Source organism: Hemicordylus capensis, chromosome 4 (assembly GCF_027244095.1).
Source record: "Hemicordylus capensis ecotype Gifberg chromosome 4, rHemCap1.1.pri, whole genome shotgun sequence".
NCBI lineage: Eukaryota > Metazoa > Chordata > Lepidosauria > Squamata > Cordylidae > Hemicordylus > Hemicordylus capensis.
In genome coordinates, this window is record NC_069660.1 from 139711529 (window position 1) to 139738664 (window position 27136).

General features: G+C 42.1%; 1 protein-coding gene and 1 long non-coding RNA gene across 8 annotated transcripts in view; one reads left to right on the top strand and one right to left on the bottom strand.

The window, feature by feature from the left end:
• Nucleotides 1–27136, top strand: part of DENND1B (DENN domain containing 1B) — a 292085-nt gene that overhangs the window by 103516 nt on the left and 161433 nt on the right. For 5 of the 7 annotated variants that reach the window (XM_053245148.1, XM_053245149.1, XM_053245143.1 and 2 more), the window contains exons 5-6: nucleotides 3160–3209; nucleotides 20685–20798. In XM_053245148.1, the coding sequence (XP_053101123.1) occupies nucleotides 3160–3209; nucleotides 20685–20798 (164 nt within the window). Of the gene's footprint in view, nucleotides 1–3159; nucleotides 3210–18381; nucleotides 18507–20684; nucleotides 20799–27136 lie in introns of those variants that run through there. The other 2 variants (XM_053245147.1, XM_053245145.1) reach the window with 2 other exon arrangements.
• On the bottom strand, nucleotides 4947–13892 carry LOC128322915 (uncharacterized). The gene is made up of 3 exons (XR_008306068.1): nucleotides 13867–13892; nucleotides 7412–7468; nucleotides 4947–6023 (listed from the first exon to the last, which is right to left on the bottom strand). It is a non-coding gene; the product is annotated as an uncharacterized LOC128322915 (long non-coding RNA).

The window sequence follows — 27136 nt, forward strand, 5'->3', positions numbered from 1 at the left end:
AGAAAGATCACATCTGGGCATGAGACCTTTTTTGTTATTTGTTTGATAGTTTCCATTTGCGCTTGCTTTAACTTCAGCATTACGGAAGATCAGCGAGACAAATTGGCAAGCAGAACCCTCTGCTGAAAAAAGATGAATTATCGGCAATCCCCCCCATCACATGTCACAGAGAAGCGTTGGGGCGTACCAGAAGCCTGTTTTTTTTTTTTTTTTTTTAAGCTGCTGAAAATAGAGGATTTTTTTTTACTCTGGATATAATTTAGGCTAAGTCAGAATGCAGAGCCCTAATTCAGGGAAAACCAGAATTGTGTGTGAACTGGTCCCTGAAAGCTCGCTGTGACTTTGGGGTAAATTCGTTTGAAATGTGAACACACACCCTCCATTCCAAAGGATATGCGAGCTAAAAGCCGTGTGTGTTAAATTCCCAGGTGTACTTTAATGATGATTTCACTAAATGCAGATAATAACATGAAATTGTGTTTAAAGTTCATAAAGGAAGGAAGAAAAAACTGCTCCTGGGAGAACAGTGAAGTGATTGGTGGTCAAAGTGGTGATGCTTTTTGTTTGCCATGTCCAACCTCACCCTCCTAAAACAAGGTCCTGTTCTGCCCTTTCAGTCCCATAGTCAATCTCCTGGTCAATGTCTGCACCCCGCTATTGCTGTTGCAGACTGGTTATGGTAGTGGTGATGTGCATGGTTGCTAGGCAGGTTTTGCCTGAGCGCATCCAGAGGAGAAACCATGGAACGGTGTTGGCCGCCTACAGTGGCCGTGTTACTCAGCTGCTCTGAGCCAGCATCTCTGGGTGGAGGCAGAACTCTTGCAAGAAGCCGAGAATCAACCACCAGGGTTGGTTTGGATGCATGCAGTGCAATGGTGAACTGAAGCATGGTTAAAACAAACAAGCCAACTACAAACATTGCATCTGCACACTCTCATTGTTTGCAGGGAGGTAGCATTATGTCTCCTGTGAGCTAAATACTGAGGATTTTTCATAACATCCTGTACATGCTGGATCCTTGGGATCCTTTCCCAAGCGCAGCAGATTACATTGCATGCTGTCCCCCTGTATTCAGATGCAAATGTCGGTAAGTTGCTCTTGAAGCCAAATCAAATGGACTTTTGTGTTCTTTATACATGTATTGACATGGTATTCTGCTGGGATATGGAGTATGTGTTTGAAATGGATACAGATGCTAACTAACTTTAGAGGGAAAATATAATCTGATAAGAATTCTCCTGCCAAGACCATTTAGAAAGCCTAGTCCAAATCTCAACTGATGGACACATGGAGCTTGTGTGTGAGCAAAGGTTTTTCCTGTTTTATTTAATACTGGTTACTGTTCCATGTGTGCAAGTGAGTTCCACATGTGGCACTGTAACTGACAATGAAGTGAAAAGGAAAAGCCCTTGTGTGCACAACCAGCTTTTGGACCTGCTCTAGTAAATTTAAGATCATTAGTGCGATGTGCTAGAAATTCAGAAACGGAAGGTGTACGTTTGTTTCATGTTTTTGTGTTTTAAGCAAGACTTGCGAATTGTGTATATATTGCAACATATGATTTGAGCACATAAGAGACTGATGGTAGTAAAAACTTCCACTCATACTGGACCAGATGTTATGAGCTATAGGACGTAGATGTGTATGTACATGAGCTCTTCCATAATACACAAAGAAGCCAGCGTGGTATAGTGGTTAGAGTGCTGGACTAGGACCGGGGAGACCAGAGTTCAAATCCCCATTCAGCCATGAAACTAGCTGGGTGACTCTGGGCCAGTCACTTATCTCTCAGCCTAACCTTCTTCACAGGGTTGTTGTGAGGAGAAACTTAAGTATGTAGCACACCGCTCTGGGCTCCTTGGAGGAAGAGCGGGATATAAAATGTAATAATTATATTAATAATAATAATAATTATTTATTTATTTCTAAGGTGTACCCGTTGCTAATCCCATGTTTGGCAGCTCTTGCAAGATTTAGTGAGTGAGGGGAGGGGGAGAGGAAGGCGAACAGATAGCGAGAGAAAGCGGTGGCCAGGCCAGCTGCAGGGCAGGGAAAGGAAGTGGCAGCCAGGCTGGCCGCCAGGCAGGGAGAGGAAGCGGCTGCTGGGCGGGGGGAGGAAGTGGCAGCTAGGCTGGGCGGGGTGAAGAACCCATTGGGGGAGCTGGGGCTGAAGGGAGGGGGGAGAATAAACTGGGGCTGAAGGGATCGGGCGGGGAGAGACATAGAGAACTAGGGGCGTGCATGCTCTTTGCCATGTCAGCTAGAAATATACTAATGTTTGTGTAACTATCATGTTCTGGAATACAGAACAACTGTAACCATATTTCATTTTTCATTGAACTGATTTTTGAATGATTCTGGTGGTAGTTGCTGTTATTATTGTGTCTCATTTTCCTGGGCATCATATGTTTCAAATCGGAATAGGTGATTTTTATATTAACACATTTTATTTGCCACTAAACAGCATCTCAAGTAGAAAAAGTTTTTTTTTTTTTTAAACACAAACTTTTCTGTCCAATTTTAGGAACAGTAGGTTTATTTTCTTCTTAAATGTCTGTCCATTTGTGCTTGGAACTTGTGCTACTGTCCTAAGGGGTGAACTGTACAATTTCTGCTTTGTACCCAATGAAGAGTTCCAGCTTTTTAAAGCATTAGCTTATGAAACGCATATAGAGTTGTTTAGCTCTCAGTAAATTCAGTTTGCTGCCAACTTGGTTCCCCTTTCTCTGCTTGCATTTTAATTGAAACAACATTTGTATTTTTGAGCCAGGATATGTCAGAAGTCCCTGTGGCTAGTCTGTAGTACAAGTAGCAGCAGACGTGGCCTACCCATATGGTATGGTGCTTCTTGTAAAATCCATATGGCCTTGTTGAAGGGAATCTCAGCGGGGATGTGAAGGGTGTTAATACCCTTCAGGCCAGGCCTTTCCCTCCTGGGGTTTCTATGGCATTGTCTTTGCAATCTGCCAAAGCACAAACTTAATTCCTTTTTAATAATCAATTATTTCAGTCCAGGAACGTGCGCTATAAGAGGGTGGTTTTTTTTTTTTTTGCAGCCAAATATTATTTGATTTTTTTTCTTATTTTAGAAAGCAAACAGTACAGGAGTACTAAAGTGATTTTTAAATGTCTCTAACATTCTTTCTTCTGCATTTATAGGAAGTACTCCAGAGTGTACCTAAATTCTGCTTTCCTTTTGACATTGCAAGGTATGTTTTACTAACTTGGTAATGGGCAAAGTGAATACATTTTACTGTGTGTTTGTGAGCGTGCACACACTTACCCTTATCTTGGATATATCTATGCTTACCCATAAATCTGCCAGTTTAAAAGTAAATAGCAATATTTTTTGGTGTATAAGATATACACTCTTATCATAAATATTTATTTGAAAGCCTGTGTAATTGATTTGTATAGGACTTAGGAACATAGGAAGCTGCCTTATATCGAGTCAGACCATTGCTCCATCTAGCTCAGTATTGCCTAATGTCTACCTAGACTGGCAGCAGCTTCTCCAAGGTTGCAGGCAGGCGATGCAAAGCATTCGTGGGTTTGATCCTAAGGTTTCCTTCAACCCAGTATTTCCAGAAACATTAAGAAACACAGGACTTTACACATTGTAGTCTTGAACTTGTACTCATGTCAACAGATTTTCCAAATATGCTGCTGCTGCTGCCGCCGCCGCTGCTACTACTACTATTACGAATATTTATATACAATATTCAACAAAATTCTCAAAGCGGTTTACATAGAAAAATAAATAATACATAAATAAGATGGTCCCCTGTCCTCAAAGGGCTCACCATCTATAAATAAACATAGACACCAGCAACAGCCACTGGAGGGATCCTGTGCTGGGGCTGGATAGGGCCAGTTGCTTCCCCCCTGCTAAGTATAAGAGAATCACCACTTTAGAAGGTGTCTCTTTGCTCAGTTAGGGCTTTTAATGGAAAAAAGTAAAACTCTTACTATACCTGTTATTGATGCATTGTCTAAAAACATTGCCTCTTTCATCTGAATGGGAAATGCTGTTCGTACGAAGCAGATGGAATATGCTTGCTTTAGAAAAGTGGCTTTATAGCATAGCTCAATAATTGACATAATAATATTGGGTGGGATCCAGACTAGTGTTTGGATCCTTATGTGAGAAAATATGTGCCTCCAAATGCTTTGCATTGCTCTGCAGTGTTGCACAGCTGAAACCTTTCAGGGACATATATGAGGGTGCACAGTGTGTTGTGCAACAATTAGGCCATGCCCCGTGTTGCACTAGAGGTAGACTAGCATATTTCACTAGCAGAAGAACTAGTTTGGAACAGAGGTTATTTTCTTGATGCAACAACTTAAGCAAAGTCTTATGCTATGGAAACATTGTTGCAGTAGTGCAATGCTAGTCTGGATCTTGCTCTTCGTTTTTAAATTCTGTTTTTAAATTTTCTTTTGAGAAGGAATTGCAGGAGCTTCTGTTTCATTTCAGCAGCCAAGAGCACATTCCACTGGGAATCTCTCCTGCAGAAGCCTGCTTGAATTGGAAATCTACAAATATTTGACTGGGCTCTTGTGTAACTGTTTCAGTGATGATTATGCTGAAGAGCTTCCTATTGGACTGCTTCCTGAGAAAGCACGAGCTCAGATGTCTTCTGAAGAGTCATTTAAAGGATATTGTACTAATTATAATTTTATTATACCCTCATAGGGCATTTGCCTATCACCCTACAAGAGGGTTGCAACATTCAGTTAATTAATCAGATTAATTGACTAAATGTTCCCAATTAATTGGGTAGCTTTTTGTGTGCGTTTAAAGAAAATAGTTGATATTTTTAAAGCAAGTACTTACAAAACCTACGGGTGGCAGGTCAATTTAAGAACAGGCTTTCTTCTTTTACTCTTGCACAAGAGGGATTGCACCCCCAGCCCCAATGAAGACAGGACACACTTAGTTGGAGTAAAATAGGGTCACTTTATTAATGTACAGCAGAATAAGACTTGTAATGAAGTACCTAACTAATCAGAGTGTGGGTACTCCTCCTTTGTGGGACTGCCTCCTAGGGAGGGCCATCCCACACCAGGGCGAAGGGCCGGGTACTAATTCAGTCCTGACTTCCTGACTTCCTGAGGTCCTGACTTCCTCTCACCATGAGGCTTTCCCCCGCTGCGGGGGGGCAACCTGACCTACCCCCAACTCAAGCTGCCAAACTCTGAGTTGGTGAGTCGAGCCACCCACTGAGCGGGGGGCCATTTCTAGCCCTCCAGGCTGCAAAAACCCTGAAGGGCTGTTGCTTGCCCCCCCCTCACCCCCAAATAGCCCTCCAGCTGAACACTATTAATAAATCTATGTACCCAACACTTCTGCCACAAAAGTGGGGCAAGCCTCTGTTTAGACCCTCTTACCCCACCCCACTAGTGCTTCCTGAATATCTTGCTGCAAGTCCCATAAGAACAGTTCATTTTCTCGATCAGTCAAATGTACTCCATTCCCCCTGTACACCGAAGCGTCCTGAACCAGAATGCCAGGATGCAGGATCAAGGCCATGCCCCGCAGCAAGCCGGTCATTGCCCCCAGGCAAACGACTAGCACGTGTTTTGTCCCCGGTGGTGTAATTATCCAGCAGCAATGTGTCAGCTCCAGCAGCAAGACGGTGTCATTTTCCCCCTAGGTGAATGACTAGTACTAAGGCCTTGCCCCGCAGCAAGCCAGTGTCATTGCCCCCCAGGTGAATGACTAGCCGATGTCATTGCTCACCGGCACATGACTGGCACATGTGTTGGCCCCAGGGGTGTAATCATCCCGCAGTGACTAGCTGATATTGCCCGTTAGAATGACTAGCACAAGCTGATGTCATCACCACCACCCCGGGAATGATGTGGGGTACCAAGGCCTTGCCATGCAGCAAGCTGATGTCATTGCCCCCCAGGAGAATGACTAGTAATCATCCAGTAGCTGTAGGAAAATGTTCCACAGTGTTCCTTGGCTCCATAGTGTTCCTCGACACCTCCAGCCGGTCCATCTCTGTGGAGCCCACCTTCAACAAGAGAGAGAAAGAGTTGCAACGCTCTTTAGGGGTGATTCACAGTGAACGTTGTGAGCCCCTGGAAGAAAGCCAGGCCCCTCATACTTTTATTGAAGTTTAAAGAGTGTGTTGCACTGGCCAGTAAAAAATTTGGAAGAAAGCCTCAGAGACTAAGGTCCGCAATGCCAGCAAGCACACGTCAACAACATGAACACATTCCTGAAGGAACAGGGGACTGAACATGAGACTATGCTCCCATACCCAAATTGAATGGTGTGGACGAGGAGAGGTTTGGCAAACAAGTTTTGGGGAGAAGCCGTGAGGACTGCAACTGGTGTTACTGAAATTTGCAATGTTGTGAGAAGACAGGCTCACGGACTCTCATATATCATGCCAGCCAGTGAACCCGATCGATCCAGCACCAGGTTCAGAAAGGGTTGCACAGCCTGAAATGGCCCAGCAATGGGATTCCACCCAAAAGACCCTCACTCATTATCGGGAGTGAAAGGTTACCTGAAACAGTCAGTATGGCTATGCTTATTTTTTAATATTATGAGATGGGCACTAGAAATATAGGTATGAATGCATGCGTGAGTATATTGCTGTATCACTCAGATTAACCTAATCCACTCAAACTAGAGGGTCTTGGTTAGTGAACCACGAGGTCAATTGAGAAATGTGAATGGACTCTTATCAATCAAGGAAAGATTGCATCACTATATGTATCTCATATGTGGTGCCCCGGTACAGGAGCAAAGCTTCCTGTGCTCCTGGTCCACTAGGCTTACCCCATGCATCCCATTGTGCACCTCTAGGGAACGTACCAAAAGGGATGACCCTGCTAATGGTAACTCCCAAAGCTGATAAATGGAGGAAAGCCACAAAGAAGAAACTGAATCGTTGCACCAGAACAAGACCTGTACGCTTGTGGAACTACCTGTTGGAAGAAAGACTGTAGGATGTACTTGGGTCTTTAAAACCAAACAAGATGCAGATGGGAATGTACAGCACTATAAGGCAAGGCTAGTAGCCAAAGGATACAGCACTCTCAAATATATGGTGAAGACTCCAGCAAGATATTTATGCCAGTCGTGAAACACAGGTCCCTCAGGACACTACTGAGCAGAGCAGCATCCAGAAAGAAGCACGTTGACCACTTGGATTTACATCCAGGTGTAGGAAGACAGCCTTCCTACACTTTGATGTAAAGACTGGCTTCCTACATGGATAAATGGAGGAAGAGCTTTGAAGAACCTGGAAAAGAGTCTTGTGGAAAGAGAGGCTTGTGTACCAACTTCAAAAGAGCCTCTATAGCTTAGAGCAAGCTGCTAAAGCATGGAATGAAAAGCTAAAGCAATTGTTGTTCACACAAGGACAAGCTGGCCCCTGCGATTACTCACGATTCAGGGACAATCGATAGGCTCGTGCCTGGACTCATGGTGATGGTGACTCATTGCCTATGAGGGAACAAGATAGCCATGAGATTGTGCAGCCCCCAAACAAGGAAATAGATTGAAGCACCAAAGCCCACCAAGATGTTTGCAGCCTGCCAAAGCTGTACTCCACTCTCCCCTATGGAGAAAAACCTGCACCAGAGAAGAGGCTTGTCAAGTTGAAGTAATGAATGACTCCCACTCTTTCTCTGAGCACCCTGCCTCCTTAAGTCTCTCTCTGACCAACATGTAGCCAGAAGTTAATGTAGGTCTCTCCCTATCATCCTGTCCTTCTGAATTAAGTAGATTAGTGTAACCTTCCATGAATCTCTGTGCCTATCATGTACAAGCTGTTGCCCCTGGGACCTGTTAACTTCTGTTGTGAGAGTTGCAGCTGTTTGCTGGCTTGAGTCCCTGCCTTCTTCGTGCCCCCTCTTGTACCCATCCTGGACTCCTTGCCATGGGCGGAGGGCAGCTTACTGGACACTAATGCCCCTGTGTGGGACAGGATCTGCGCCATAACAAGCAGCTCCCCATCCTCAGAAGAGGAGGAAGACTCGGGCTCTGTGAGCCGGGGTGGATACCTTCCCCTCAGGCTTGCTGGGCCCCTTCTAAAATAAATGCAAAGCCCAGTTAATGAAATAAGAATGCCCCCGCTTAATGAATTAATGCAATAAGAATATCTCTCACTTAAAGAATTGAGTCAATACACAGCCTAATTAATGAATTAATAATGCCCCCACCTGAATTAATAATGCTCCCAATTAATGATTTAAGAATGCCCCTAATCACTGAAGCAATGAATACCCCCAATCACTAAAATAAGAATACCCCAAATTAGCAATGAATGTTCCCCACGTAATAGGTTAAGAATGCCCCCATCAATGAATTTAAAAAGTGCCCCCAATCAAAAACTCAAGAATAGTTCATATAGAAATTGAATAAATAAATAAATAAGAACACCACCCCAATCAGTGAATTAACATTGCCAACAATCAATGAAATGATGAATGCCCCCCAAATCTTGACTACCCCCAATCAATGAATAAGGATGCCCCCAAACCAAAAAAGAATGGATGCCCCCACTGAAAGAATTAAAAACTGACCCCAAGCAATAAAGCGACAAATGCCCCCATTACAGTGGATTAAGGGGGAAAAGCGGGGCGGGGGGGGGTCAGCAACCACCCAGCAGAGACGGTCAAAGGGGCTTTGGGGAGCACAAGATGAGGGATATGCTGCCAAACCTAAGGGGTCTTGGAGCCCTGCTGCTCTTGCACTTCTTGCAGCTGCTCCTGTCACTGCTGCCAGTTCATTACTGCTCGCTCCACTGCTGATCACACTACCGCTCTTCCTGTGGCGATCCTGCTTGCCCCGTGGCTGCTTGCCCCATGGCTGCTTGCCCTTTGCCAGTGCCGCCACCTCCCAGTCCGCCCACGTGGGTGTTGTGGAGCACTCCTGGCAGCGGTCTGCCTTGTTGCCAAGCTGCAGAGCAACTGCCTGGAATGGAGGTGGCTGGGACCCAATCAGCCCACCTCTTTCCCTCATTGGCCGACCCCTGCCACGTGGAAGGGGAGGCAAGATGGCACCTGTGCCTGCCTTATGTGGTGGGGACATAACCCCACCCCTGCCTCATTGCGCTGGTGCAGCGGTGGAGACTGGCAATGCTTCCTCTAATGATGCTGGCTGGGATACATGATTTAATAGTCTAAAAACAAAATATGCTCTTAGCTTTTGTCTTTTTAAATACATAAATCTTTGCAGTTTTAGTCAATTGTTTACATCTCACATGATTAGTCAACTAAGATTGCTTTGATGTGCTGATGGCCATACCATACAGTGCTTTCAATGGACAGAAGGCTTTACAGTTTTTTAATCCCACTGCAGGATGTTTTGGCAGGAAGGAAAATTAAAATTATGTCATTTACTTGGTACAAAACTAACATGACTGTTCCTCCAGAGTATGGTCTTGTTTGACTGATTTGGGATGCTGTGTGGTAGATTTGCTTGACATGTATTATGGGCAGCACAGTCCCCTACACAATTACTTTAAAATAAGTCCCACTGAATTCATTTTGGCTTACTCATAAGTAAGTGCTCATATGATTATCTTGGTATTTATTTGGGTTACAGCCTTATTTTTAAAGCATTATAAATACTATAATTTTTGTCTACATGCTACAAAATCTAAAATTTGGTAGTGAAAGTGAGGCAGAAAAAAATTAGGGACAATGAAAGCACACAAGGCTCTCTTGCTGCCATCCAGTGGTTAGGAATTAATTAAAAATCAATAAATGATTTTTTGAACTAAGTTGAGATATTCAAGAATAACAGCATGTAGGATTTGAATGAATGCATAGCAAATATTTCAGAGAAATACAGCATCTGTATTAGTGTAGGTGCAAGCAAGTATAGGCTGTATCTGTTTGCTGGTATATGATCTTCTAATTATTTCCATTAAAATATTTTATTTGCCCATGAAAATTCACTTTTGTGTTGTACAACAATTGCTGCATAGTGGATTATAGTATTATAAAACTCTAACTATCTCATTGGGAAATTTACACAAAACTCTAACCTGAACAGAAATTTGCACTGAATAGTGGAACAGGCTTTAATTTTAATTTGGATAATTTCTGTGTATAGAGCACTAGGTTAAGATTTATTTCAAATGTTCAAAGATGTAAATACATCATGTTTTTAGAAACACATAAATGAAATCAGATGAAGTGTTCTAGGTCTTTGAATGTTATAAAAAGTTATGTAGATGGAGCTCTGTAAGAATTTAACTAAATCAGCATTCAAAGGCAGACTGTGTACAGAATGTAGTTTTGCTTCTCTTTTGCAGATATTCTAGTGAATTTTAGGAATACAGGCTGAGTATCCCTTATCCGAACATCCAAAATCCGGAATGCTCCAAAATCTGGAAACCACCATGGCGTGCCACAAAACAAACCAAAAAACAAAATGCCTCGGCTCGCTTGCAGACTCCCAATTTTGCTGCTTTTAAACATGCAGTCAAAACTTACTTATTTCAGAAGGCTGTTAGTGACAGGGGTTTTGTCTGTAATTCTCCCTAGTTGCAGCTCTGTCTTTATTGTGAAGCTTTTAAATGTTTTTTATGTTGTCGCTCTGGCGCTAGAGGGAAAAGGGAAAGCCCTCCTCCTCCACTCCCTGCTCAGTTTGGCGCCTGCTCTGTTGGCATCTGTTTTGGCGCTCCGTGGGGCCTGCTCTGTTTTGTAAAGTACAGTACAGGGTAGAACTGTAGTTATCGTAAATTCAATGCTTATTTGTTTTTATACTTTAAATAAAACCTTAAAAAAAAATAGAACATAGTAACCTTTCGTGTTTAGGCTTGGATCCCATGCCCAAGATATCTCATTATGCAAATATTCCAAATATGATGCAAATATTCCCAAATCCAGAAAAATCCGAAACACTTCTGGTCCCAAGCAGTCCAAATAAGAGATACTCAACCTTTATGTTTCTCTTACTGTCCTACCTAATGGTGCAGCAGGGAAATGACTTGATTAGCAAGCCAGAGGTTGTTGGTTCGAATCCCTGCTGTTATGTTTCCCAGACAATGGGAAACTCTTATATCGGGCAGCAGCGATATAGGAAGATGCTGAAAGGCATCATCTCATACTGCACAGGAGGAGGCAATGGTAAACCTCTCCTGTATTCTACCAAAGAAAACCACATGGCTCTGTGGTCACCAGGAGTCGACACCCACTCTACAGCACACTTTACCTTTACTTTTACTGTGCATGCAACATGTTGAAGGCAACACATTGTGAATGATTATATAGTCACTGATATTCAGAGAACGCAGGTAGAGGCTTCCTGAGCAGCAGAGTGTGTGTGCTTGCAGGGGGAGGAGGAGCGATGCACATTGATTCTTCCTGCCTTTAGAACCGCTTGTTGCTTTCCAGAAATATGTACCTGTGGGTCTCACCGCCCTCACTGACATATTTCCAGATGGCCAAGAGCATTTCTTATAGCTGGGGAGATAAGTGAAAATAGCTCCTTGTACACATACCTTCTGCTGCTCAGGAAAGCTCTGGCTGTGTTAAGAGCAGTCTGTTGATGCAGGGACTCGTCTCCTCCTGTGTGTGGTCTGCAGAATGTTACTCTGGATGTCATCTAGTGAGTAGATGGTTATTTTAATCTTTTCACCATCTCTAAGAATTTGTGCTCAGATCTTCAAGCTTTCCCCCGAATTCATAGGTAGGAACTTGGGATGTGGTGTTCTTCCAACAAATGAAAGCCATCCAGTGAGTGTCCAGAATTTGTCACATGTGATTGGTAACAATTCCAGTATTTTGCTTGTCCAAAAATATATAAATGTTTTCCACCTTTCCATACTTTAATGTCTGAATTAGCAATATTCTTAGTTCTCAGCATTAATTGGTGTGACGATCAATATTAATCATGTCAGAAATTCATTGCAACTTGTGTATGTGAATTAAAATAATTATTAGACACTATTTACAATACACAAAGCTAGCCCTGTAATTAAACCATTAAAATTTAAAGTAAAAGGTAAAGTGTGCCATCAAGTTGATTTTGACTTCTGGCACTCAGAGAGCCCTGTGGTTATCTTTTGGTAGAATACAGGAGGGGTTTACTATTGCCTTCTCCTGCGCAGTATGAGATAATGCTTTTCAGCATCTTCCTATATTGCTGCTGCCCAATATAGTAGCAGTAGGGATTTGAACCAGCAACCTTCTGCTTGTTAGTCAAGCATTTCCCCACTGTGCTACTTAAGGTGCCCTTAAAATTTACAGACCTGCAAAACATATTTACTCACTTGCATAAGAATCCCTGAGTAGGTTTTTTGGAGGTTGGGGGTTGTTGCAAGGTGAATGTTTTGGTTTTTTGCTTTAACTTTTTTAATGCTGCACATCTGTGGGGTGGTGGCAGCTTCAGCAGTGCCTGAAGCACTGATAATGTTCCCACCAACTGGCTCTTGCCAGTTTTCATCTCTCCCCCCCCCCCCGAATGCCCCATGTCATGTTGTATGTCTGTTTCCTGGCACGTTCGAGAAGAGGGGGAAATGACTGGAGGGAGCCAGCCATGAGGAACATTATCAGTGCTGCTGGAGCCACTACTGCTGCCTATAGTGATATGGCATACAACTGCTGCTCATTAAGCAAAGAGGCACTTCTTAAAGTGGTGGCTTTCATATATTTAACAGGTAGAGAGCAATGTTCTCCTTCAACACAGCATAACATCTTTACCAGCAGCTGGTGTCTCATTTGTGTTTTGTTTTAGATTGTGAACCTCTTTGAAACAAGGAACCTTCTTCTTATTTCTTTTTGCGGTGTAAACTGCTTTGAGAAATTTTTGTTCAAAAGCAGCCTATAGGAAAGAGCCTTTCTGCTGTCACTTGCCTGGACATAATTCCTGGTTGCTTATGGCAGTGAAATAAATAAGTTGGTGATACTAACAATTCCCGGACTAACAATTTCTTAGAGCAGTTTGAAGTAGGGTAATACTTTTATTAGACCAATCAAAACATCACATTTCATCAGGCTACATAGTAAGCAAAAGGACATTCTGCCTCCCCTCTCATCCTTTTGCTTGCCATGCAGCCTGATTAAGAATCTGTTAGGACTCAAATGCTCACTGGTTAATGCCTTGTGGCTCTTTGTTTGGGCCCAATAAAGGCATTGAGACACCAGAGTCCCCCTGAGATCCTGTGTGCCCATTGGTCCAAAAGCTGTCAGCCTGCACTACATCACTCACTACTGATTGAAGGAATAACTCCCTTCCCTGCCAGGTGCTCTTCCTGAGAAAATGCTTAAAAGTTATCTAAGTTGCTTACTTTCTACGTCAGCTACTTTTCCCAATGTGAACCACACTGTTTTGACAATGAGGCTCTCCTGTAACTACTTCAGTTAGATTCTTAGAATAAGTACTAGGAGTAAGAAATGACTTTGAAGCTTTTGCCTGTAGTTTAATAAATTAATCTTGTATAAAGGAAGACCTATTGCTGAGTGTGTGTGGTTTAGAGGTTCTGGAGCTTTCTGCCTCCCGCATGCCAGCTGTGCATCCAAGCTACTTGCTCATAAGCATCCCTATTGAGGGGTGGACTTAACTGGACTTTTACTCTGTGGAGACAGAGGGAAACAAACAAGTCAAACAAGGTTAAGGGACTCCCAAATTCTGGTTTCCTCTGGAACAGAGAGTGGTAGCAGTACTAACAAGGCTCTTAAGAGAGCAGGTGTGAACTTGGGCTGGGTAAGTTCAGTGCATGCAGCTTCAGCCTGTTCCCCACACTTAGCCATGGAGAATAGCCCCAGGAATAATACGTGTGCTTCGTTCAGTGGTGGAGGTTAATTCCCAGTGAATATATTTTTGTTTCAACAGGAAGAATACCAAAATGTAACCTAAGAACTAAAGCTAGTAGTATTTCTACTTACCATAGTCCCAGCATACTTCTCTCATCCTAGTAAAATGAATTTAAAACATAAGCTTAACATAAGAACTCCCCTTGTGAATGTTATTTATTTATCATATTTTTATACCGCCTGATATGTACATCTCTAGGCGGTGTACAATTTTTAAAAAAATATTAAAAATTACAGATTAAAATCCACAAACACAATAAAAGCACTCCTAAAACAATTATTAAAACAAATTATTAAAATGAATTCTAATTAAAAGTCTGCAAGACCTGTTGAGTCTTGAGGGTCTTCCTGAAAACAGACAGAGAAGGAGATGCTCTTATTTCAGTGGGGAGCATATTCTATAGCCCCCAGGGCAGCCACAGAGAAAGCTCGGTCCTGGGTCCTGGCCAGCGGCAAATGTAACTGGGCCTCTCCAGAAGATTGTCACAAGCAGCAGAGTTCATGACAAAGAAGGAGCTTTCTGAATCATACCACAGATTCGTCTAGTCTCCAGTAGCAACCAGATGCCACCTGTAAACTTTACAAGCAGAGACTGAAGTGGTAGCTGTGCTCTTGTCATTTGCCAACGCAATTCCATATTCAAACTATCCTGCCTTCTGACCACCAAAGTTTGATTTAGAAGTTGGGGTGAATAGCCACTGATAGACCTAATGTATTTCTAAAGACCAGTTTTTAAAACTGCCTGAGCTAGTGGTTAGAGATATAGAGAGTGACAAAAATGCTTTCTCTTCATGTTCTCCATGCTATCTGTAATTTTATAAACTTCTAGCATACTAGTCCCTTCTACAAACATTAACTAACCACTGATATATTATTAAACGTAATTCTTTCCTTAAAATGATCTTGTATGACAATATGCTAAATACAAGCTAATAAAGTACAAAGTTGCTCATACACACCCATAACTTTTGTGTAAAACCTCTTTCATATGAATGATTTCACATTCCTGAACTATTACACAGGCTCCTATAAATCTACAGGAAAATGCATTCTTCCTCCAAGGACACACAACTTCTATTTAATGCTGATAATGTGAATTTTCATACCTAAAGAGAGGTAATTTTTGCAGCCTGGCCTCAAAGAGAGCATTAAATTATGTCCTGATAACAAATATAGCAGTATAAATACTCCTTATCTATTTTATTGTCTGAAGAGTATTCCCCTGTTATTTCAAATATATTTAAAACTTGATGTGATGTATTGTAGTGACCTTGAAAGAACCACTTGTAGACTGTAGGGTCGATAAATATTTGTATATGTTCTTCAGTGTTTAATGATTTATTATTTTTATGAAAATCATATAAAAAGAGAAATAGCAAGCATCGCATATAAACAAGGAAAGAGTATGTATCATTTGGTTTGCCTTTCTGTCAAGAAAGGGAGTTCATCACTATTTTGATGAACAATTGTGAATTTGCAGTACTATAATATTGCAAATAATCTCTTTGAAGAAGTAGATCATTTTAAATGTGTGCTCCAATTTGAGGCCTGGAAGAAGAGCTAACAGCTTTTATTTTACAGAGTTAAGAAGATTTACCTTAATTTCCTCTCTCTCGAGTAGACGCTCTTCTGATTCTTACTACGGGGAAGTGGTGGTGGGAGGGGCTCACTGGCAGCAGCCTGTCCCCAGGCCACCGGCAAACTTCCTATGCCCCTGCCAGTAAGCCTTGCCTCCACTAGGACACACGCTAAAACTTCTTTCCATTCTCCACAGTTAGCGGGGAAATGCTTGACTAACAAGCAGAAGGTTGCCAGTTCGAATTCCCACTGGTGCTATATACGGATGTGTGAACCGGTTCGAATTTGAACCAGGATGGTTCGAATTCTAACCAAGCCAGCCATCAGGTTTGAGCTGCAGGTTCAGATTCGAACCAAACTGGGGATGGTTCGATTTGAACCAGTTCGAACCTCCAAAAGTGGGTGGGGTGGTAGCTGGCACCCATGGGTACCTATCAACCAAACCCCAAAGCAATTGGACACTCATATATTTCGAACCCAAATTTGACTCGAACCGGACAAAACGGTTTTGTGCACATCCTTAGTGCTATATCGGGCAAAATCAGCAGGGGATCAAATACTTATTTCCCTCAGTGTATAGGAAGATGCTGAAAGACATCCTCTCATACTATGTGAGAGGCGGCAATGGTAAACCCTTCCTGTATTATACCAAAGAAAACCACAGGGCTCCATGGACTCCAGGAGTTGAAATCAACTTACAGTGCACTCTACCTTACTGCCACAGTAGCTAAGGCCCAGCAGTTAAGTAAAATATGAAGGGCATATTTTTCAGTTTCTCCAGCCTTCCTTCTATCTAGGGATAGTGGGAGAAAGTCTTCAAAATACAACAGTCAGAAGGGCAATGGCTTGCATCTAGCTATTCTTTATTATTTTATTTATTTATTTATTTATTTGATTTCTGTACTGCCCTTCCACAAATGGCTCAGGGCTCAGTAATAATAAATAAATAAGATGGATCCCTGTCCCCAGAGGGCTTACAATCTAAAAAGAAACATAAGATAGACACCAGCAACAGTCACTGGAGGTACTGTGCTGGGGGTGGATAGGGCCAGTTACTCTCCCCCTGCTAAATAAAGAGAATCACCACATTAAAAGGTGCCTCTTTGCCAAATTAGCAGGGGTTGATTAATTGCTTTCATTAATCTTGAAACATGTGACTAACCTTAAGACTAATTTTCCATGTTTTCTCAAAAACCCTAGATACATCTTGGAATCACTAACTAACTTGATCAGATTATTCATTCAGATTGATAGATTGTCTGACATATTTATTTGTTATCCTATCCAGTGTCATTCCCCCCCATCCTTACTTTTTCAATTGTCAAGAAAAAGCCTCATCACAGTTTATTGCAGGTCCAGTGTGTCTTTTCTCTTCCTCTTGGTTCTAACATAGAAAGAACAAAGATGGGATTTTATAACATTTCTCCTTTCCTGCAGGTCATTTTGTTCTGTTCCTTTCTTTTGTTTTCCAAATGTCCACCTCCAAGGCTGATGACAGTAATTTGATGTTCATGGAGGCAAGGAATATTATATTGATTTCCTTAAGTATTTCTCTACCGACTCTGCAGAATATTTGGAAGCTGGAAATAACAACCATGGCTCAGTGGCTTCCTCCAGCAGTATTGATGATGTGCTTAAGCGTTGTTTTAAGATGATATTCTATTTTTTAATTTTTCTTGTTGGCCACCTTGACTCTTTGTAAGGAAGGTGGGATATACTTTTTAAAATAAGCATTGTACTCTGTTATCTTTCAACTCAAACCTAGCAGGTCACTTTCTACTCCTTTTGAGTTTCACCTATTTGAATCTCTACACCTGTCTGATTCTTGTATTCTCAAACATGTACAGTATTTGCTACATTCATACATTAAATTTTTAGGCATATACTTCGATTCTTAAATTACCTTTTGTGCTAGCACTCTTTGCTACTATCTTTTGAAGATCACAGGGGATGAATTAGTTGACTAAGTTTGGTGTTGGGGCAGGGGACAAAGTTAAGGGATTACATATTTCATTAACAGCCTTCCTCCCTATGATTTGTACACTCGTATACTTCAAAAATCTTGTGTACACCTAAATATTTCATGTGTGGAAATGGCTTTTAAGACCTGAGGAATGGAGGGTTCCTCCTATTCAAACAATAGCTTCTGTTTTGTTATACCTGACTTGCACAGATTCTAATAAAGGTAAAGTTGTGCTGTTGAGTTGGTGTCGACTTCTGGTGACCACAGAGCCATGTGGTTTTCTTTGGTAGAATACAGGAGGAGTTTACCATTGCCATCTCCCATGCAGTATGAGATTAGGCCTTTTCAGCATCGCTGCTGTCCAATTTGGGTGTTATATAGATATAGTCTATATCTATCTATCTATCTAGATATGCCCAATATAGCTATTGTCTGGGAAACATACCAGCGGGGAATTATTATTATTATTATTATTATTACTACTACTACATTTATATCCTACTCTTCCTCCAAGGAGCCCGGAGCGGTGTACTACATACTTGAGTTTCTCTTTCACAACAACCCTGTGAAGTAGGTTAGGCTGAGAGAGAAATGACTGGCCCAGAGTCACCCAGCTAGTTTCATGGCTGAATGGGGATTTGAATTCGGGTCTCCCCGGTCCTAGTCCAGCACTCTAACCACTAAGCCACGCTGGCTCACTCGAGCCAGCAACCTCTTGCTCCTTAGGCAAGTTACTTCCCCACTGCGCCATTAGGTGGTTGTTACAGATTCTAACACACTCATCCAGGCGCGTAACAATGATAGGGCAAGGGGAGACAGTTGTCTGGGGGGCCCACTGCCTGGAGGGGCCCCCCAGAGGCACCTCATGTGACTCCCCATTGCTCCCTGCCCAGCCCCATAGCCTCTCAGCCACTTGCCCTCTTCGCCATCTCTCCTGCTTGTTCTACTGGCCGCAATCGAAGCAGCAGGCAAGCTGCAAAGAGCTCCTTTTCTCCCGCCTCTCAGCTGATCGGCGGGTGGGCGGGGCTTCCACGGAGGCCTCCGTGTAGGCCGCAGTGAAGCCTGAACTCGAGTAGGGCCCAAGCCAGCCAGGAAGGAGGAGGCAGCCAGAGTGTTCTCTGCAGCAGAAGATCCCTTGCTGCACTGCTTAACCCAGACCAGCATTTGCCAGGTAGAGTGTGAACTCCTTTTTGTGGTTACCTTTCCCGCCCCCCCCCCATATATAGGGATCTGCTTGCCATAGGGCTTGGATGGGGGGGGGGAGGGACCGAGAAGTCTCTGAATATTTATTTTGAAACAGCTTGGAAAATTTGCTGACTTAAACAAAACTATCTAAAAAGTCCTATAAGTGGCTTGTTTCATGGCAGAAAATTGCAAAAACTTCTGGAACAGTATTATATTAATTTTATTTATTCATTCATTTATTTATAAATGCACTTATGTTCAAGTTGTTTTGCAACCCAGAAGGTCTGAGTGAGAACTGTGAAGCATGTGTGGTGCTTTTATTTTATTTTTCTTGTGTGTGAACTGCTCCCCAATAACTTGCAGGGACTTCAGGGTAAATCTGGCCAACATGTGAGAATGCAGCACCTCCATTCCAGAGGAGATGTGTCTTAAAGGGCTTTAAAAGCCTCCTGTGAAAAACCTCCTGCAATCAAACTTGACTGAATTTGTTCAGAATTCTGAGAAAACAAACATAGGTTCACCCTGCATGGTTGAAAGTCTCCTTTGCTAATCTGCAGCGAGGGGCCCATTTTAATAATTCATCTTTCTAGTGTGTTCTAGGCATTAAAAGTAATACAAATGTATAGTACTCAATGTATATCACTATATATTGTGACGTGTGTGTGTGTATTCAGTGAAATGTATTTGCAGGCAGCATACTTATTTTGGAATATCAGACTTAAATCCTTGGGGGCCTGGGGTGTGTGGAGGCCCTGGACTTTGGGGGGGGGCCCATTTTAAAATCTTGTCTCTGGGCCCACTCCAACCTTGCTACGCCCCTGCACTCATCTAATTGTGTATCCTACATGCTGACAGTATGCACACACCTAGTAGTTAAAACTGTAGAAAAAAAATCTCTCTAAGGAATGTATATCCTTGCACACAACTACATTTTCTAGTATTCTCTCAGCAGTTTTTCATAGTAGGACCCAATGGACCAGAAGCACATCAAAGTACATCATGATACCTAATCATGTTTAGCTCTTATGAATATTGGACTAGGTCCATAGAACTGAGAGTTGGACCTGCACTTTGTAAACCAAGTTTCAGCTTTTATCTCTGGTATAGAACTTGCCAAATAGGCATGGGGAGCTCTCAACCTGTTTGACTTAACAGTCATGATGACCTAACGAGAGTTGTTGCAAGGAGGAATAAGATAAAAATGGTAAAACATTCCCTATTGAATACTAATAAATGATGGTAGAATTGAGGGAAGTGCTGCAATGTAATGCCCAATTTTTCCAATTCCTCAGTTCGCATATGAATTCTAGCTGGCGGGGGGTGGGATAGAAGAGACTGTCAGCAATGATACATGGGCAGTCAAGAACCCAGTGTACTGGAAGTTTAATCCTGGTGGTATTGGTTTAGAGTTTGGAAGAAATGGCACTGGCAGAACTTGCAGGAGGCCTGGGAAGGATGGGATGGACAGTGCCAATACCTGGAACAGCCAAACAGACAAGGCAAGACCCAGAAAGCATTTATAGCTAAGTTAAGTGGAAACTAATGGGTTGCCTAGATGAGTGGACCTATGGTGGAATCTGAGAGAATAACAGAAATATTCAGCAAAAGAAAGGCAGTAGAAGAGTGTGCAATACAGAGCTTGCAATATCATTTGGAAAATAATTGCAGTCATATGTGATAACTTTTAAATCTTGAAATACAGTCAGTTGTATGTTCTGGCAGCTTTTAAAGTGTTGATCTTCCAAATGGAATCGGGGCTCAGTAATTATTTTTATCACTGAGTTTCTAACATGGCAAATGTATCACTTAGTGACAGACCTTGGTTTCTACACATGGAGCCCTTTTCAAGAGAAATGGGATTGCATATAATTTCCATTGTGCCATGGAGACATATGGCTAATTACAGTACACTTGCCATTAGTCGTTAGATCAGAGTTCCAGACTGATTGATTGAAGTTGATAGGATTTTCCCCTGTAACTGTTTATAAACTTTCATCATGCCTGAGTTGATTAAGAGATTGGTGAAAGGTTTATTCTTTTTCATATCGCAAAAAATGATGCCACAAACTTATTGCCTATCTTTCCCAATTAATTATATAAATGAGTGTTACACACATGTTTCCCCTTAGTTTTGTCAAAGAGTAAAGTATTTCTTTGTTTCCAGGGTGACTCAAGTTGGACAGCACTTTACCTTTGTGCTTACTGACATTCAAAGCAAACAAAGGTTTGGATTTTGTCGGTTAACACCAGGAGGCAAAGTGTGCCTATGCATCCTAAGGTGAGTAGCTATATGTAATAAAATAGTGTTTTTTTTTAATCCTGTGCAACTTCATTCTCTTTGATAATTATTGGTACTTTAAAATTATAGATTCCCACTGAACTGAAAATCTCTGATAGTATGTACTAATGTGCTGCCATCATATCAGCTATAACGGTTATAAACAGATTCTGACAGTTGTAAGCAGATTTTCTTTTAATACAAGGGAAGATAGTTTAATGAGGTGTTTTGCAAATGCTCCAAAGTGCTTGTATAACTTCTTCTTTTTAAAAGGAGAAAAATTGACACAGGAGTTGCAAATGAAATTGTCCTATGATAATGAAGTGATGCTCTGGTGCTAATTAGTAGAAATTCTTCTGCTTCTTACTGACCCTAAGGAAAAGTTGCATCAAACAAAGTGCATAGTATTGTGTATGAACAGCTTTAATCCTCACCTCAGTTATGAGGGCTGTTTGCTTGATTCCCTTACTATTCACCTGTCTTCATTTAAAGTGGATTTAACCTGCATGTGTGTTGTAGCATCCTTGTGACAAAGCTTCACAGATACCAGTGCAGAAGGAACAAACAGTAATGTTCCATAAAATGTCTCCAGAAAGTACCGTATATGACATAACAGTTACGTGTAGATAGAGTCCTCCCAATTAAAGTCCTTTTCTTTTGCCCATTTAATACATTATCCCATTGTTCTAGAATTGCACCTATGTGCAGTGGAGGCAATATTTGGCCCACTAAGGGCCTTTTCTGATTTTTGTAGAATAAAGACTCATTTATTATGGGATCTTCAGATATCTTAATGGACTGGTGCATATTCTGGGTCCATCTTAGTCCAGTAAAATACTAGAACTGTGCTATTCTAGTTCTTTTGACTACTGCAGAAACACAGCAATATGCCCTAAACAGGAGGGCTACTGTGGGCTGGTGCAGATGTAATAATAATGATTCTCTGTTGACTACATTTTAAGAGATTGGGAGCTGCCTTGGGATTATACACGTTCTCCTGACATCTTGGGACCAAATTCACCCTTGTGCTAAGCAGTGTTAATTTTAACTATGATCTTAACCCAATTTCAAATAATAATTTTAAATACTGACTTTAGTTGGTGTCAGCCTTGGCTAAACTGTTATGAAAATTTTTCTGAATTATGGTTAGAGCAAAAAGGTGCAATTTACTCCTGAAGAGGAGAAGGCAGCTCATATTCCTGAGGTTTGCTTCTGTGGCAGAAGTATTTAAATATTTTTAAAAATCCTTTATTTGCTAAATGTCCCATAATGAACGAGTCTTAATTTTGATTCACTGGCTGGCTTAAGGTTTTTAGAATGTCTCTGTGAGCTCATGAAAGCCAGGTCCCCTCTCATGTCTGTACTGTGTATGCTAATACACAATCTGTGCGAAAGACCAAGGTTGTCAGTACTGGAAATGTTAACTAACATAGTTCAGTTTTATTCCCTGTACTAAACTGAAGCATAACACCCCCCCCCCACACCCCACCACCGCTTTTTGTTCTGCGAATGACTTCTAAGAGCTCTGACCTAACTCATCTTCTGCCTACATGTAGTAGTCTGCAGGCATGTAGGAAGCCTTACTACGAGGGTCCCCCCAGTTTATGTAGGGACATAGGAAACTGCCTTATCCTGAGTCAGGCCATTGACCGGTCTATCTCAGTATTCTACACAGATTGGCAGAGGCTTCTCCAAGGTTACAGCCTTGAGTCCCTCTCAGCCCTGTCTGGACATGGAACCATCTACATGCACATGCTCTTCCCAGAACAGCCCTGTACCCTAAGGGGAATATCTTATTTATTTAATTTATTTATTTTATCTTGCTTTTATACCACTTGATAGGTACATCTCTAGGTGGTGTACACATTTAAAAATGATATTTAAAAATAAGCACAGGTCAAAATACACAAAACAATTAAAACAGTAGCATAAAACAATTATTAAAACCAATTATTAAAATTAATTCTAATTAACAGCCTATGAGAACAGGTGAGTCTTGAGGGTCTTCCTGAAAACAAACAGAGAAGGAGATGCTCTTATTTCATCAGGGAGCATATTCCAAAGCCCCGGGGCAGCCACAGAGAAAGCCCGGTCCTGGGTTGCCACCAAACGAGCTGGTGGCAAACGTAACCAGACCTCTCCAGAAGATCGTAACAGGTGGCAGGGTTCGTGACAAAGAAGGCACTCTCTTAAATATGCTGGATCCAATCCATTAAGGGCTTTATAGGTAATAAGCGGAACTTTGTATTTCACCCAGAAACATATCGGCAGCCAGTGCAGTTCCCTGAACACCAGTGTTATGTGGTCCCTTTGAACACCAATCTGGCTGCCACATTCTGTACCAGTTTTAGTTTCCGGACTATAGTATGTACAAAGGCAGCCCCATGTAGAGTGCATTACAGTTGTCAAGCCTGTTACCGGCATATGTACTGCTGTTTTAAGAGCATTTATCTCCAGAAATGGACGTAGCTGACGTATCAGCTGAAGCTGATAAAAAAATGCTCCTGGACACTGCCTCAACCTGGGAGACCAGGGAGAGCTTTGGGTCCAGGAGCACTCCCAAGCTACGTACCTGATCTTACAGTGCTCACATGTAAACTCCCATGCAAATGCAAACCAGGGCAGACCCCTGCTTAGCAAAGGAGACATTTCAGGTTTGCTACCACAACACCAATTCTCCTCCCATCTTAAAGGCACTGGTACTAATATTTGATTATGGGAAATCTCCCATCTGTTCTTTCTGGCTTGGTCTGGAAAGTCTATAGGCACCTCCTAGAAGTTGACTGGACCAATATTTCCTCCATAGGACTGATTTTCCATATGTAAGTTTGGAGAAGTGGCTCCCGCTCCCTTGGAAAACTATCAGTTATTTGAAAGAGTTGCTATCCTTACACATTATATGAATCTCTAAGCTGAGGATACATGTAGATTTTCAAAAACTTAGATGAGATAAGGTACATTTTTGGGTTTTTTTTCACCTGCCTGTCTTTGAACTCTTTCCCTTTCTTTCTGTGTTCTGAAGAACCTTGTTATGTGTGGATCTAGCATCCACGGTTTCACGAATCTATGGTTGGGTAATTTATACCCAATCTTGATATAGGCGAGAAAAGGGGGTGGGGGAAAGGTTAATCTGCATATCCACAGATCGTGGGTGGCCGGAGGTCATTTCCAGCTGCTATTTTGAACTCAGGAGCCATTTTGTGAAACATTTTTTTTAAAGATTGAAATGTGATTTTTTTTTTTGTTGCCAAAAAATGGCAGAATGGAGACGATTGTGGGGTATTGCTGGATCACTGGGGGAATCCAGCGGAGCACAGTAGGCCACTTTCCCCTGCATGTCTACAGCCATTTTTGCCAGTTTTTCCTCTTTTTTGCGACCTGTGGGAACCTAACGCCCATGCTACCTTAGACATAATTATTCATTATTCGTGTTTTGCTCATCCGTGGTAATTGCAAAGAACGGAACCCCCACGAATACGGAGGTCCTCTTGTACTATAATAAACTATTTAATTGGACTATTGCTCTGTCAATGAATTAGCAGCTCAGAGAATTCTGCCACATTCCAGTCTGTTCTTTCATATTAAAAAGTTGGAGACGACAGAATAGGGGCTTGCCCAGCGGTGACAGGAAATACCTACCCTAAGACAGGTGTTCCCAACCTTTGGTACTTCAGATGTTGCTGAACTACAACTCCCATCATCCCCAGCTACAATTCTTGCAATTTATTGTGGCTGTGGATAATGGAAGTTGTAGTTCAGCAACATCTGGAGTACCATAGGTTGGGAACCTCTTCCCTAAGATATCTGCTCCAGAAGGAGTGTGCTGGTAGGGGAGGAAAGGGAAATTGATTATCGCCTACTGAAGTCCTGTCTTTCAGATCCTGAGTCAAGGTTGTTCAGTTCTCCACACTCCTGGTCTCTTAATTGTGATTAACACGGAGTTCAGCATTAATGTCTGTTTCAACTCATAGTAGCACTTTTGTTGTGTGCTCACTACTCAGGTAATACTAGGACAAGGTAGTTGTAGAATTAGATCTGTTTATGAGGGAACCAGCCTTGCAATTGTACCAACCGATTGAGAGATGATAATAAATGAGTAAAAACTATATTGACTGTAATAAATGGGTAACAACTGTGTGTTGTGTGTGTGTGTGTGCACACACACAAGCCCTTAGAGGACCAAATGTTGCTATTCAGCAAGAATTGTATACTGAAGCAGTAGGGTTTTTTTTTATAGGCATGGAACTGTAGGAAGTGACTCATTTGCTAGTACGGTTCAACTGTACCAGAATTAGAACTCTTAATGGTAAACAGAAGTGCTATAAACAACAAAACACCACAGGCCAAGGTGATTAAAAATGTTATTACAACTGTGGATTTTCACAGTGAATGTTACCTTGTCATCAGTTTGCTCTAAAATAGATATTAAAACATAAACAGCACAGCCACAATAAACTGCTTAATTAAAAGCCAAATGAAAGAAACATTTTGCCACTTTAAAGGAGAGCCTGGTTGCCTGTAAAAGCAGCTGAAAACAAATGTGCAAGCAACTTGCCTTAATATGAGCAAGAAAGGGAGCCTGAGCTGGTGCTTGTCCTTACACATGCAAACAGTAGCAGAGGAAGCAGGTGTGTCAACCGATGGCACTGAGGAATAGGTTGCAGGAGGCAGACTTATGAGGATGAGCTATAAAGTCGGGGACCAAGTGCCAAGAGAAGAAAATTCTAATCAACTGGCCAAAACTATGTACAAGGGATGATATACTATGGAGCAGATATGCTTAGATAGGAATCATTATTGTCTGGGGAGATGCTTTGCTATGCAATATTGACCATACCTAGGGCATAATTGCCTTTTATCGATTTAACAGGCTAGCGCTTAAGAGGGCGAATAGTGATATTTCATATTTTTATCCAAATTTAATATAATTAACTGCTTACCAGCATGCAAGTTACTGTCCCTCCAGTTTTATCTTTGTGTTCAACATACTTCATTTATTGTTGCTACTACTTCTCCTAGGTGGCAGTTTTATAGAGATTCCATGGTGGCTGCAAGAGTCCTAGATCCCACTTCATTGAATGCCTCATGTTACATGCTTCCAGACACAGAGTATTTTCAGGTGTTCAGATGATGCTGGTTGAATGCACCTGAGGTTGAGGTAGCCTTCCATACAAGCTTTTTACTCTCCTCCTGCTAGCTAAATGGAACCTCTGTGTTCAGATGCAGTTCACCTCTAAATGCAAGATGCTGGTGACAGCAACTCTCTGCTTCCACAGGCGGCAAGGAGGGATGTTCGTTCCAGCTGCCATCAACTTATTCAAGGCGATGTTGATGGCTCAAATGTTATATGGGGCACAGCTGGGACCCTATGAACTATTCCCGACTGGAGTGAGTCCAAGCCAGGTTCTTAAGAACGTTACTTCTGACCCCCAAATGAGAGACTCTGAGACTGGAAGTGGGTGTTATCTTGATAGGGGCCAGAGCTTGGTATCTAATACTAATAAACTGGGCAAGAATCAACTTAATGCCCTCTGGTTTCCTTCCCTTGTTGTTATTGGATAGGCATTGTTTGAGTTGGTGGGAGAACTGTGTTAGGAAACTCCAAACCTGTGGTTTTTCATCTGAGACAGTCCTCTCTGTGGGATTGGTTAGGGCCAAATAACTTGTTAAACAGAGGATCTGGGATATTGAGTTTCAGAATAACCTGCCGAGGATATCTAGGCCATATCACCTGCTCAGTGGTGGGATGAGAACTTGCCTAGCAGATTATCTATACCTCCTCACCTTCCCTAAACATAGATGGGTCTTCTCAAGGGCCCATATGAATGCCCTCCCCTTGGAACTACTGGCTTTCAGATATAGCAGAATTCCAACTGAGCAGAGAAATTGCCCCAGTAACTCTGAGGAGAAGCCACCTAATGGCGCAGCGGGGAAGTAACTTGCCTAGGGAGCAGGAGGTTGCTGGTTTGAATCCTCGCTGGTATGTTTCCTAGAGAAAATACCTATATCGGGCAGCAGCGATATAGGAAGATGCTGAAAGGCATCATTTCATACTGCGCGGGAGATGGCAATGGTAAACCCCTTCTGTATTCTACCAAAGAAAACCACAAGCTCTGTGGTCACCAGGAGTCTACACCATCTCCAAGGCACAACTTTACCTTTTAACTCTGAGGAGATTGAGTCAGTTGCACATGTGTTCCTGCTGTGTTTCTTTTGTAAAGGTCTTAGGCAAAGGTTAATTGACCGTCAGTTGCACATGTGTTCCTGCTGTGATTCTTTTATATAGGTCTTAGGCAAAGGTTAATTGACGATGGGGTGAATTCTATGTCAGATATTTG